The following is a 12623-nucleotide window of genomic DNA, read 5'->3' as shown; positions in this document are numbered from 1 at the left end:
TCACGAGACGGCCGCGGCGACGACCTGGTAGCTGCGACAGTGCGGGCTGCTGGCGAAGGCGCTTAGAGCATCTCTAGTAGAACCCTCAAATCCTTAAATGTAAAACCAGTTTTAAGGGTTGAGAATTGCCCAATTTTGACACTTTTAAGGGTTGAAAAATAGGGGCAAAGAGTAGAACCCTCAAACCCAACCCTTATAACGGAATATTCCGTTATAAGGGTTGGGTTTGAGGGTTCTACTCTTTGCCCCAACCCCAACCCTTAAAACTGTCATTTGGCATTGCATAATTTTCACTAGAAAAACATAATAAACCTCCAAACAAACACGGAAATAAGGATCATTGATGCATGGTTTAATAGTTTTTACATCACACAATCATCATCTTCCCCCTCTCATCGGCACCATCACCAAAAAATTACACTTGGCGCCATTTCCTAGTCGGCCTTGCGCTTTGCTTCTTCACACTTTGCTTCCACTTGTGCAAGCTTGACATCTTTCTTCTTCTCGGTGATAAGAAGCTTCGTCTCCAATGTCTTCGTTGTCAATTCCTCTCTTGCCTTCATCATTTGCTCCATCTTCTCCCTTAGGCTTGACGCCTCTCCTTCCATCTTCACCCTTACCTTGCCCTACTTGGTTCCCTCGGGCTTGCCCAAGTTCCTCTCCCCCTCCTCATCTTCACTATCATCCATCCTAAGCATTGTCGACTTCTTGGGTGCGGTCTCTTGATCCCTCAACTTCCACTTGTCAAAGGTTTGAAGAATTGCCCAAGCATGCTTAAATGGGAATGGCTTGCCCTTGGAAGCGGCCATCTCCTTGTACCTCATGCCGGCAATTGTCGGTGCCGGTGGTTGCATCCATCCACACAGCTGCCCAAGCACGAACCAAGAGGATATCTTCCGCCTCGGTGTAGTTTTTTGACCGCGCGTGTGGGCGGGAAGCGGCGGTGAATGCCTCCTCCCCTATCTCGGCCACCTCCTCCTCGTCATCCCCTTCATCCTCCTCATCTTCCTCCAAGTCATCACAACCCTAAAGGGTTCTAGAGGCGGAGCCCCGAGGTCCACCTTCGCGTCTTGGAGGAGGTTCATGAACGAGGATGGGGTTGCCATTTCCTCGAACACCTCGTGCGCAACGGGAGGAGGTTCGGCGGGCGTGGCAGCGGGCTTCTTCCGCGTCGCGAGCTTCTTCCGCGGCTTGGCCACGGCGGAGGACTCGCCGGCGACCTTGGAGGCAGCCCCTCGCGGCCCAAGGGAGGCCGCCTTCGGCCGGCTCTTCTTGAGGGCCGGAGCGGCGTCGGGGCGGAAGACGGGGCGGTGGCAGGGGCGGGAGCGGCGGTCGGGGCTGGTGCGGAAGGAGGCGGTGGCAGGCCTGCCCACCGGCACTTGGCCCCGACGGTGGCGGGGGCGGCTGGGGCTGGCGCTGGGGCGGCCGTGGCGGGGACGGGGCCGAGGGCGGCCGGCGCGGGCGCAGGGGCGGGCGAGGGCCGCCGCTTGGCCGGGGCGGGGACGGCCGGGGCCGGGGCGGGCGCATCGGCGGCCGGGGCGGGGACGGGGCGGCAGGGGCGGGCGCGGGGAGGCGGGGGCGGGCGCGGCGGCCGGCGGGGGCGCGGCGGCGGCGGGGGGCTCCATGGCGGCGACCTAGGCGCGAGGACGGCGACGGTTGGAGACAGGATCCCGATCCCGCGCTGGAGATGAAAATGAGTGCGGGTTGGGAGGAGTTTCTCCTCCCAACCCTCACTTCTACAGGCTCAAAACTAGTTTGAGGGTTGGACCTCTAAAAATATTTACGGGTTTAAGGGTTCTAGTCTACGCCGTTTTTCGGATGAAAACTGTAAAAAAGCGGTTATTTTTAAGGGTTTGGGGGTTTGAGGGCTCTACTAGACTTGCTCTTAGCGGGTAGGACGTGGAGACGGGGCCGACGTAGAAGCTGAGGCGGTCGCCGGCGCGGTCGACCTCGACGACGGGGAGCGAGAGGAAGAGTACCTTGACGTGGACGCCCTCCAACGCCGCAAGCTTGCCGGCGGTGACGGCGCCGGCGATGCAGGCGTCGTACTTGACCAGCCACTGCTTCGCCAGCAGGAACTCGCACTCCCGCGGGAAGTACACCTCGAAGCCGCCGTCCGGGCCGAGCTCGTACCCCTCCACCCCCTCCGGCAGGATGCCCCGCGGGAAGCCATATCGCTCCAGCATCTCGTACGCCGTTGGCGCCTCCTCCGCGGACGACGACGCGGCTACGGCGAGGAGGAGGAGGAGGAGGACGAGGGGGTAGGTGGCCATGGACGGCCGGGGAAGTTCTTGCTTTCTTTGGGTTTGATGGGTCCGATCTGTGGCTGCTTGACAAATGACAATGGAGGTGTTGGCATTGTAGCTTATTGTTGGATGGATACTTGTTTGTATTTTGTTTACCTTCAATACAGCAAGTAGTAATTCAATACTACCTCCGGCTGAAATCACTTGTGGCATAAATGTATAAAAATAGATGAAGAACTAAAATACATCAAGACACATCCATTTCTACGATTAATATTTCCGGACATAGGAGGAGTATTTTTAGTTTATGTTGATCCAAGGCAGATTAATCAAATCAAAAAGAGTACTCCCTTTAATGAAATATAAGAGTGTTTAAATCACTATTTTAGTGATCTAAACGCTCTTATGTTTCTTTACAGAGGGTGTATATTTTCGTTGGAATGGTTCCAGTAATTACTTAGGTTAGCATGTTTAATCAATTATTATTTTAGAAGTTGTATGAGTAGTTGTATGATAATGTGTGATGCATGTTGTTTTCATCTACTCCTGATACTACTAACTGATTTGGTACGAATTCCATTCAAATGATGCAACCAAATTCATTGTTTTCTGTTGCATTACTACTCTATATTAATCCGGGTTTGAGTGGATCAGTGACATGATGACATGTCTGACATGGAACAATTAAACACACTTATCCACTTGCAAGTGGAGCGTTTGGGACGACTACTTGCATATTTCTTTAGCCAGGCAGAATCTTAGGGAGATGATGTTTAAAGGAAACTACCAAGTTATGATGCGCATCTATTATAGTGCTAAAACTAATTCACAGACTAATCATGAAAAAGCTATACCCGCAAAGTCCTACAAAATTGAAAGAGAATATAATCATAAAAACAGACGTTGTCGTAAAGGCATTGTCGTGGAGCTTAAGTGGTTTAGGGCATAGTGTGGTATTCTTCTTAGTTCTCCCAATGTGTACTTTCGGTAGCGTAGGCGCATGCGTTCTGCGTGATCCGGTTATTATGAAATCGGTATTGTATAAAGACTATCTCATTATCTTATATCATTCGGTCGTGTACTTGATTCGATTGATGTTTTATATATAAAGCGAGTCAAAAATTTATTTCAAGAACATATGGGTCAATATGTTCTTACCATACCCTCGGGGCCATTATCTTCACAGGACATTCTAGATAATTAAGCTTCACGGCAATTGATCAATTGTATTGGGATGTACAGGTACTTACTTTCTGATGGAGTCGAATCAACTATTTTTATTTTTATTTTTGAAGCACCAACAATATTACAAGGGAAGTGATGCAAAAAACTTAGGGTCCTGACAACGCCCACACGTGTGGATGTTAAGGGGTGTTGCCCATACGTTCTGTATGGTGTGTAAGAGAAACGGTCCACACGTCTGCATGTGGACAAAACAGGTAACATCCACACGTCTGGCCTCCTGCCTCGCGACCCGCACATCCGACCTGCTACCTCGCGGTCCCGCATGCCCCATGTGACAGTTCCATCCAGTTGTCATGTAACACCGGGAAGATATGGCAACTGACAGGCATGCGGGTACGGCCAGTTCCACTAAGTTGTCATGTAACACTGGAAAGACATGGCAACTGACAGGCATGCGGGCACGACAGTTTCACTCATGTGCCATGGGGAAGACATGGCAACTAACAGACATGCGAACACGGCGGTTTCACTCAGTTGCCATGGGAAAAACATGACAACTGACAGGCATGCGGGCAAGGCAGTTTCATTCAGTTGCCATGTAACACTGGAAAGACGTGGCAACTGACAGGCATGCGGGCACGACAGTTCCACTCAGTTGTCATGTAATACTGGAAAGACATGGCAACTAACAAGCATGCAGGCGTGTGGGCGTGGCGTCAGTTCCACCACACGTCCGGTTGACAGCCGCATGTGGGCATGCGCAAAACAGATGTGTGGGCCCACACACCAACCCCTTCCTACGTGATAAAAAACTATGAGAAAATACCAAGATTAGTATAAATCATAAACGGACGCAGATCCGTGGATGTGGACGGTTTGCAAATGTTCATACGTGTGGACGCTATCTTTTCTCAAAACTTAATCTCCTGACAATTGTAAAAAGAAAATTGCAAGAACACGTGAGGCAAAGGTAAATGTTGCTGCTTCTTTTCGGCAAAATAATTACCAACACTGTGAGTGCTCACAACCACAAAGAGCATGTCGTACTAGGTGCTACTCTTAACATCTTGAGATGGCACGACATGGTGGAACCCGAAGTCCAAGGGTGCATAATCAACCTCGAGACGTCCTTGTTTCTTGATTTGTTTTGTAAAATACGATAATGTTATGTTGTTGATATCTTCAATAGCAAGATCAGATTTTGGTGCCGTATCTGACACATCCATGGAGTCAATTAATACTCGGTAAGAGCAATTCTAACCCCGCATCCGTCCGGTACGTGTTTCCAGTTTGCGGGGAAACGTTTTTACGGGCCGACGCACACGGCCGCGGATGCAGACCCCGCATAACGGATCCGTAAAAAAACATATTCATGGAATATGTTTTTTTACGGGTTGATTTTGCGGGGTCTGATCTGGTGCAGCTCCTCTCGGCAAGTGTGTGTATCCCGTCGTTTTCGCATTTGAAGAACACTCATCCGGAGTGCTTCGGCGTGGCCGAAGTAAGCCGCAGCACTGTCTGTGTGCAGTCGTCGTACTGTATGAGCGACAACGGCGAGTCACAGAGCTGTTGCGCAAGCGTCGAGCCCGATGGACGGCCGGACGAATCCATGCCCGCAAATCGTCGACGGCGTCGGAAGGACAAATCCGTCCCTGCATGCGGTGATGCGCCCTTGTCGGGGCTGCGAGAGATGCTCCCCAACCACTCCATCGCTTGGCGCAGCCACCGGCGGCCGGCAAAAGCCAAACCCGGCGGCCGGCAAAAGCCAAACCCGGCGGCCCCGCGACGAAGGTCCGTGGATCCGCAAATCCGGCGACCCGCCGGCGCAAGGGGGGAGGGGAGGCCTCATGCGTGTGGCAGCCTTTCGGCGAGCTCTTGCCGGCTGCTTTCGCGGGAATCTTGGACGGAGGGGTGGCGGTGGCGCGAGGGGGGAGAGGGGAGGTGGTTGGTGGAGGAAAGCACGGGTTGAAATGTCCCCCCACCAACCGCTTCCGCTTATATGCAGGGCACCACAGCGGTGAGGGAGAAACCCGCGAATACGCGGGTTGCGGCCGAGATTTTGCCACGCCCCTCAAATTTTTTGCGGGCCGGGGCGGGATGCGGAGTCTGATCGGGCAGGTTTTTCCTCCCCGACCCGCATTTTAAAGATTATTTTCCGGGTCAGGAAGGGATGCGGGGTCTGCTAGAGTGCTCTAACCTGGTTTCATTTTAAATGAAGTTATGTGTAAGGAAGAGAATAATAAGTTTGTACATGTACTCGAGGAATTGATAATAAATTTAGGCATTCATAAACTTGATGAGAATATCTTAACGACAAAGAAAGAAGACAAACTGTAGCCGTACTTATCCTCTTAGAGAAAGTGGTTAGGAAAGAACGAACGTGTACTCTTCACGAGATGTGCATTGTCATGAAAAATTAACTAGCAACAATATTCGTGCGTTGCCACGGAAAAGAAATTTAATGTGTATTTTAAAGCAAAAAGCAAAAGGGATATGTGCGTTGTAACGGGAGACAAAAATTTATAATTTTCAATGATCATGATCATATTTCGCTGCATCACCAAGATACAATATCACTCTCAATTTTGCAAAATCGTGAATATTTTTAGAAATTGCGAAGGAAAGCCACATCTCATCCACACATGCAGCTTTGCTTGTCCGCTTTACGTGGGGTACAATCACGGATCATGCGTGTCGGATGGGTGATACAAACAGATAAAAAACGAACAATATTAGTGTCCATTTGAATTGGTGCGTTGTAGTTGCTCTAATGCAGCTTTCGAGGCCGTTTCCATGTTTAAAAGAAAACTCTTATTTGTGTCATTTGGTGTATGTGGCGCCGAGATAAGGTCGGGTGTAAAAAAAAAGACTAGACGTGATAGTGATGCGGTGCGTGGGACCCAACTCTAGTGGATGATGTGCTCATCTTTCCTTTTATAGATAGAGCCAAGCCCACATCTCCTCCTGATCCCACTGCTCCTCCTGCCTCCTCTAATCGTGCAAGCAGGACAATGCGGCCCTTCCATCTCTAATCTCTCTAGTATGTTTTCTCTAGGGAGATTGTCACCTCTTTGCCTCGGTCCGTTTTGCCATCAGATCCACACTGGATCAGCTGCCCCCTCTCTCATCCTCTTTTCCCCCCTTCTGTCTCTAATCTCTCTCACATGTTTTCTCCACGGGGATCGTCGCCTCCTCATCTCGATCCGTTTTGTCGTCAGATCCACATTGGATCAGCTGGATCCGCCACTTGGGGCATCCAGGACGCCGCTCTGATGTCATCCACGGAGCCCGCCCCGCCGGGAGCACCCATGGAGGTCGTTGCCTCTCCATCTCGATCCGTCCGCCGCCGGGGCCACGACGGAGCAGCTGGATCCGCCGCGTGGGCCACGCAGGGCGCCTCTGGTGTCCTCCATGGAGCCCACGTTCTTCCACCTCTAGTGTCGGAGCTCTTCTTACTCGATTTCTTAAGGGTAAAGATGACCCATATATCTCATCCTCGTGTCTTGGCTTGCTTGATTCTTGCAACTAGCGAACATATATAAGTCAGTAGGATTTGATTTAATTTAGCAATGTGGTACTATTTTATATACCTGCATATATAAGTTGGTAAATTAGAAATTTGGGGAGAGAGTCCAGACGGTCCTGGCCAGCCCCACTTGAGCAACGGGCGAACTAGAAAATCGAACGTAGCATAGGACCAGAATCGAATTTGAAGTATGGGTTGATTACCATAAAATAGGAGGATTTTTTTGCAAAACGACGGTGATGGGTTTTCCGACGGAAGCAATAGTCGTTTTATATTAGGTAAAGATTGATAGGTCAATCATGAAAAACATATACCTGGAAAATCCTATGAAATTAAAAGAGAATATAATCATGAGAACAGACATTTGGCTCTCAGCCTTCACGAAGGCCTTTAAAAAAACAAATCAAAATTTACACTTTTTGGTTTTAAAAAAATCTGAAACAAATTGTGCAAATAAAAAAAATGTTATGTGTATGTGTGTAAAATTTCGGGATGAAAAATATTAAACTGCGACCTGTAGAAAAAAAACAAATTTATGGCATGGGAGAATGCACTAGTAGAAAACAGGGCTATAATCCCGGTTGGGAAGGGCATTTAGTCCCGGTTCACCAACCGGGACTAATAATTAGAGACTAAAGCCCCCCCCCCCTTTAAGTCTCGGTTGGTCATGAACCGGTACTAAAAGTCCCACCGCGTGGCAGCTAGCGCGTGCCGGGGCTGGGGATTTTTAGTCCCAGTTGGTGTCACGAACCGGAACTAGGGCTTTAGGGGTTTAGGATTTTAGGGTTTATGATTTATTTTTTCTTTTCATTTTGTGTTTTCCATTTTTTCATTTCAGACATATTTTATGCTACCACATATTGTACACGTTATTCATATATAATAGAATTTTTCGTACGACCAATCATATATATATCATCGACTTTCTCGTATGACCATGCACACACACACACACACACACACACACACACACACACACACACACACATATATATATATATATATATATATATATATATATATATATACAATTTGCAGATCATTACATACACGCATTAGGTGTAATGGTATTCTCTATCGAGAGATATGACCCGCTCAACCAAAAATTTTGCAATTTCCTCTTGAAATGCTCGTATGCGGTCCCTTGGTAGGAGCCTATCCCGCATCTCCGTCATCTTTAAAGAAGGAGACCAATATGAATATATTAGTTATGTGTGTATATATTAGATCATGATAACAAAATTGTAAATAGTCTTTACGTACCCAAAGATGTCTATCATCTCTGCACCGTTCGGTCATAAAGCAAATGTCCTCGCAAACGTAGTATGCATATAAATTAGTCCCATGTTCCTGCTTCATGCACTTTACGAGAATAGAATTCAGTCAGATAATAATCAAGCATGATAATGGTATTGAAACTAGAATTAAAGAGATGCGCATACGTAGCTAGTACTACTTAATTACCAGCTTGGACTTTCGTCATTTCAGTTTTGGTTGCCATGCATCGACTTCCTGTTTGATGAACTTTGTCCAAACCCTGCCCGGCAAAGAAAATGAATAAATGAGTTCTTAATTACTTGATATCATGAAATGAACTAAAGAGTGATAATGATAGAAATTACCTGTCGAGCATCAAAACCAGGCTCTTGTATTCATTAAGGTCTTTACCTAGTGAGTCCAGTGTTTCAACACTTCGATCATCAACTCTAATGATTACAAGGATCCAGTTGAAACTGTGCACACGCCTATATAAGCAGGAATGTATAACTCATCAACTACAATTACCATGGAGTAAGCAAAAATGGAATTTGTAGTACAAGATAGTAACACTCACTTGAAGTTGTAAGGAAATAGTATTTCTGTTCTGGTATTTAGTTCCTTAAAAAACCTTAGCAAGTTATGCTCTAAGTCTTTGTCGTGCTTTTTTAATGTAATTTCATTAACGGTATTTGGGTCAATGAACCCAATATCATAGACTCCATCTCTTTTGCATTCAAAAATCTTCATTCTGTATAATAACACATAAAATAATATAGTAAGAATAATTACATGCAATGAACGACCTGAGCTAGAGAGTTAAATTATAGAAAGAAATCACTTACAAACAGTAGCAGTTGATGATAGTACAGTCGAGTGCGTCTTGATTGAATAACTGAAAAAGTTCTGAACACTCAATCCATAGCTCCTTTGCATGGAAATAATACTCTTACTGGACTTTCACCATGAGCCACTTTGTCCCCACCTTTACTTCTCTTAGGTACCACTCATGCAATTTGTGCACTTGTGTTGATAGAAGCGGGACCTCCTCACGCCTGACAAGAAGCTTTTCGGGGACATATTTACATGCAAATTTTGTAGCAATGGGGATTTTCTCAATGCCTATGAGTTGATCAACACTAAGACACGATTATTTAGCAAGAGCGTCGGTAGTCGCCTTATCGGTACTCACCTTGAGAGGGGGGATCGAATGCACTGCCTGTTCTCCGAGCTGGGAAACAGTTTTCCTGTGTTTATTACTACCTGTAAGGCTCGACTCCTGATGTTTCTTTGCATGAAATGACTTTCTAATAGAGCGTTCATAGTTTTCATATAGCCTTGGCGCCGGGGGTTGCTCTAGATTATGCAGAACACGATATATGGTTTCCTCAGCTATTTTCTCCTTTGGCGATTTTGATGTGAAATGGGCATTCACTTCCGCATCCACTATTAACTTGTTTTCCTCCTCGATCATATCGTAAGCCAACTTCTTTTTTTGCAGGAGGCTCAATTTTCTTCTTCGGTGCTCTCTTTCGCTTTGGAGACCGTGGACGCGGCATAGATCGATATTGCGGAATGGCGCTGGGCTCCGTCTTGGAGTGGGGTACTGGAGTAAGCTGACGCGGCGGAGATCGACATGGACTCGCGATGGGCTTCATGATATTGATGTGGGGTACTGGAGTCGGCTCACGTGGCGGAGATCGACACGGACTCGCTTGGGCTCCATGATATCGATGTGGGGTACTGGAGTCGGCTCACGCGTTGGAGATCCAGGTGTATTGCTACTCGGGGGAGTCGGTGGCCTTGGCGCCGAGTTTGGAAACACGATGGCATTGCTTTCTCCATAAAATGACAGAATGTGCGACCTCTCCCGGTCTCTCCTCCCCTTGATCTCCAGGAATGTCAAGCTCTAGTGACTCATATCCCGGTAAAACGTCATCCACCCCGACTTTAGCATAGCCAGCTGGAATCAAATTGCCATGGATGGTTGCTCCAGGTCCACTCGGTAAAGAAAAGTCGACCGCGACCTTCGTGGAAATGTTCTTCATTTTCTGGTGTAGCTCACAACTTGTCCTCTCTTTGATATCATCCATGGGTTAGCGAGCCAGGAGTGCATCGTAGACTAGGACTCCCGTGGAACCCGCGCTAGTTTTCCGCATGGATGGTACGATAGTATCATCCAATGATGGATCTGCTTGCTCCAGTCGTTGAGATGCCCTTTGCTGGCTAATTGGGTTTAATTGCTCCTGTTGCCGCTTTACTATGTTGAATAACTCCTCGTTACTTATTTCCACCCTTTGAATCCAGTCTGCATCTTTCTTATTCTTTCTCGCACGACTTCTGTAAGTTTCATTCCACTCCGCAAACCCCTCATACCGTGGAACAATGCCTTTGCCTCGTGTTCGTCCCGATGTTCAGGATTCCCAAGGGCGCGTGTAAGCTCGTCATTCTCTCTATCGGGCTGGAACGCCCCTGTTGCAGCATCTTCTATTGCTTGAATTAAAGCGTCCAAGGCATCTTTAAGATTTGCCTTTTCAATAATCTGCCATGTCTTTGGGTTCAACTTACCCCAATGCGCATAAAACCAACTCCCGCACCTGTCGGGCCAAGCAACAGTTTTTGGAGTGACCCGTGCAGCAATCATCTTGGTCTGAGATTCTACCCACTTTGATAGGGCAGTCTTGTAGCCACCTGGCTCCAGAACATGGTGAAACTTATTTTGTCAGCATTTATCTTATTTTTTCTCGACCGTTCCTTTGTTGCTTCCGATTTCTTAAACTACACAAATAAGTCCCAGTGATCTTTTACCTTCTCCAGTGCTCCACTGAATTCTGGAGTCTTCTTTCCTGCACTTACGTACTCGGCCCATAATCTTTTCTTCCATGTCTCGAATTGTGTGGCCACCTTCTTAAAATAAAACTGCTTGACTCTCGACCTTTCGCGATCTGTGAAACCCTATGGTAGGTCGAAATGTGACGTGAGCGTATGATGACCCACAAGTGTAGGGGATCTATCGTAGTCCTTTCGATAAGTAAGAGTGTCGAACCCAACGAGGAGCACAAGGAAATGACAAGTGGTTTTCACCAAGGTATTCTCTGCAAGCACTGAAATTATCGGTAACAGATAGTTGTGTGATAACATAATTCGTAGCGGGTAGCAAGTAATAATAGTAACAAAGGTGCATCAAGATGGCCCAATCCCTTTTGTAGCAAGGGACAAGCCTGGACGAACTTTTATATAAGGTAAGCGCTCCCGAGGACACATGGGAATTTCTGTCAAGCTAGTTTTCATCATGTTCATATGATTCGCGTTCGCTACTTTGATAGTTTGATATGTGGGTGGACCGGTGCTTGGGTGCTGTCCTTACTTGGCCAAACATACCACTTATGATTAACCCCTCTCGCAAGCATCCGCAACTACGAAAGAAGAATTAAGACAAAGTCTAACCATAGCATTAAACTAGTGGATCCAAATCAACCCCTTACGAAGCAACGCATAAACTAGGGTTTAATCTTCTGTCACTCTAGCAACCCATCATCTACTTATTACTTCCCAATGCCTTCCTCTAGGCCCAAATAATGGTGAAGTGTTATGTAGTCGACGTTCACATAACACAACTAGAGGAAAGACAACATACAATGCATCAAAATATCGAACCAATACCAAATTCACATGACTACTTATAGCAAGACTTATCCCATGTCCTCACTAACAAAAGTGACTACTTACAAAGCATAATTATGTTCATGATCAGAGAGGTATTGAATAGCACTAAGGATCTGAACATATGATCTTCCACCGAGTAATCCAACTAGCATCAACTACAAGGAGTAATTAACACTACTAGCAACCTTACAAGTACCAATCGGAGTTGCGAGACGGAGATTGGGTACAAGAGATGAACTAGGGTTTGGAGATGAGATGGTCCTGATGAAGATGTTGATGGAAATGAGTCCCCCCGATAAGAGGAGTGTTGGTGATGACGATGGTGACGATTTCCCCCTTTGGGAGGGAAGTTTCCCCCCACGGGACGGCCCTGCCGGAGCTCTAGATTGGTTCTGCTCAAGTTCCGCCTCGTGGCGGCGGCGTCTTTTCCCGAAAGCCTTCTCCTGATTTTTTCTCGGACGAAACCCTCCTTATAGCAGAAGATGGGAGCCGGAGGGGTAACAGGGGGCCCACAAGCCACCCAGGCGCGCCTAGGGGGGTAGGCCGCGCGTTGCAGGCTTGTGGCCTCCTGGTGACTCCTCTCGAGTATTTCTTCCGCCCAGTATTTTTTTATATTCCAAAATAATTCCTCATTGATTTTCACAGCTTTTGGAGTTGTGTAGAATAGGTATCTCAAACTTGCTCCTTTTCCAGCACAGAATTTCCAGCTGCCGGCATTCTCCCTCTTCATGTAAGCCTTATAA

The 12623-nt window shown here is 47.3% G+C and overlaps 1 protein-coding gene across 1 annotated transcript; it reads right to left on the bottom strand.

Moving 5' to 3' along the window:
- Nucleotides 1-2273, bottom strand: LOC123450744. Its single transcript, XM_045127850.1, has 3 exons — nt 1880-2273; nt 1090-1486; nt 1-73 (listed from the first exon to the last, which is right to left on the bottom strand). The coding sequence occupies exons 1-3, from the start codon at nt 2271-2273 to the stop codon at nt 1-3; spliced, it is 864 nt and encodes a 287-aa protein (XP_044983785.1).
- Between the last annotated feature and the right edge of the window lie 10350 nt (nt 2274-12623).

This window comes from Hordeum vulgare, chromosome 4H (genome assembly GCF_904849725.1).
Source record: "Hordeum vulgare subsp. vulgare chromosome 4H, MorexV3_pseudomolecules_assembly, whole genome shotgun sequence".
NCBI lineage: Eukaryota > Viridiplantae > Streptophyta > Magnoliopsida > Poales > Poaceae > Hordeum > Hordeum vulgare.
Note: the sequence above shows the minus strand (reverse complement) of the source record. Positions and strands in the feature narration are given on the sequence as shown.

What these genes read in the sequence shown, in the direction of transcription:
- LOC123450744 (XM_045127850.1), bottom strand. Translation starts at nt 2,273, where the DNA reads ATGGCCACCTACCCCCTCGTCCTCCTCCTCCTCCTCCTCGCCGTAGCC. An exon ending in GTCCTACCCGCTAAGAGCAA is followed by an intron (nt 1,487 to 1,879) that starts GTCTAGTAGAGC and finishes GCCCCGGCCAAG; the next exon opens with CGGCGGCCCTCGCCCGCCCC. An exon ending in GAAATGGCAACCCCATCCTC is followed by an intron (nt 74 to 1,089) that starts GTTCATGAACCT and finishes GGGTTCTACTAG; the next exon opens with AGATGCTCTAAGCGCCTTCG.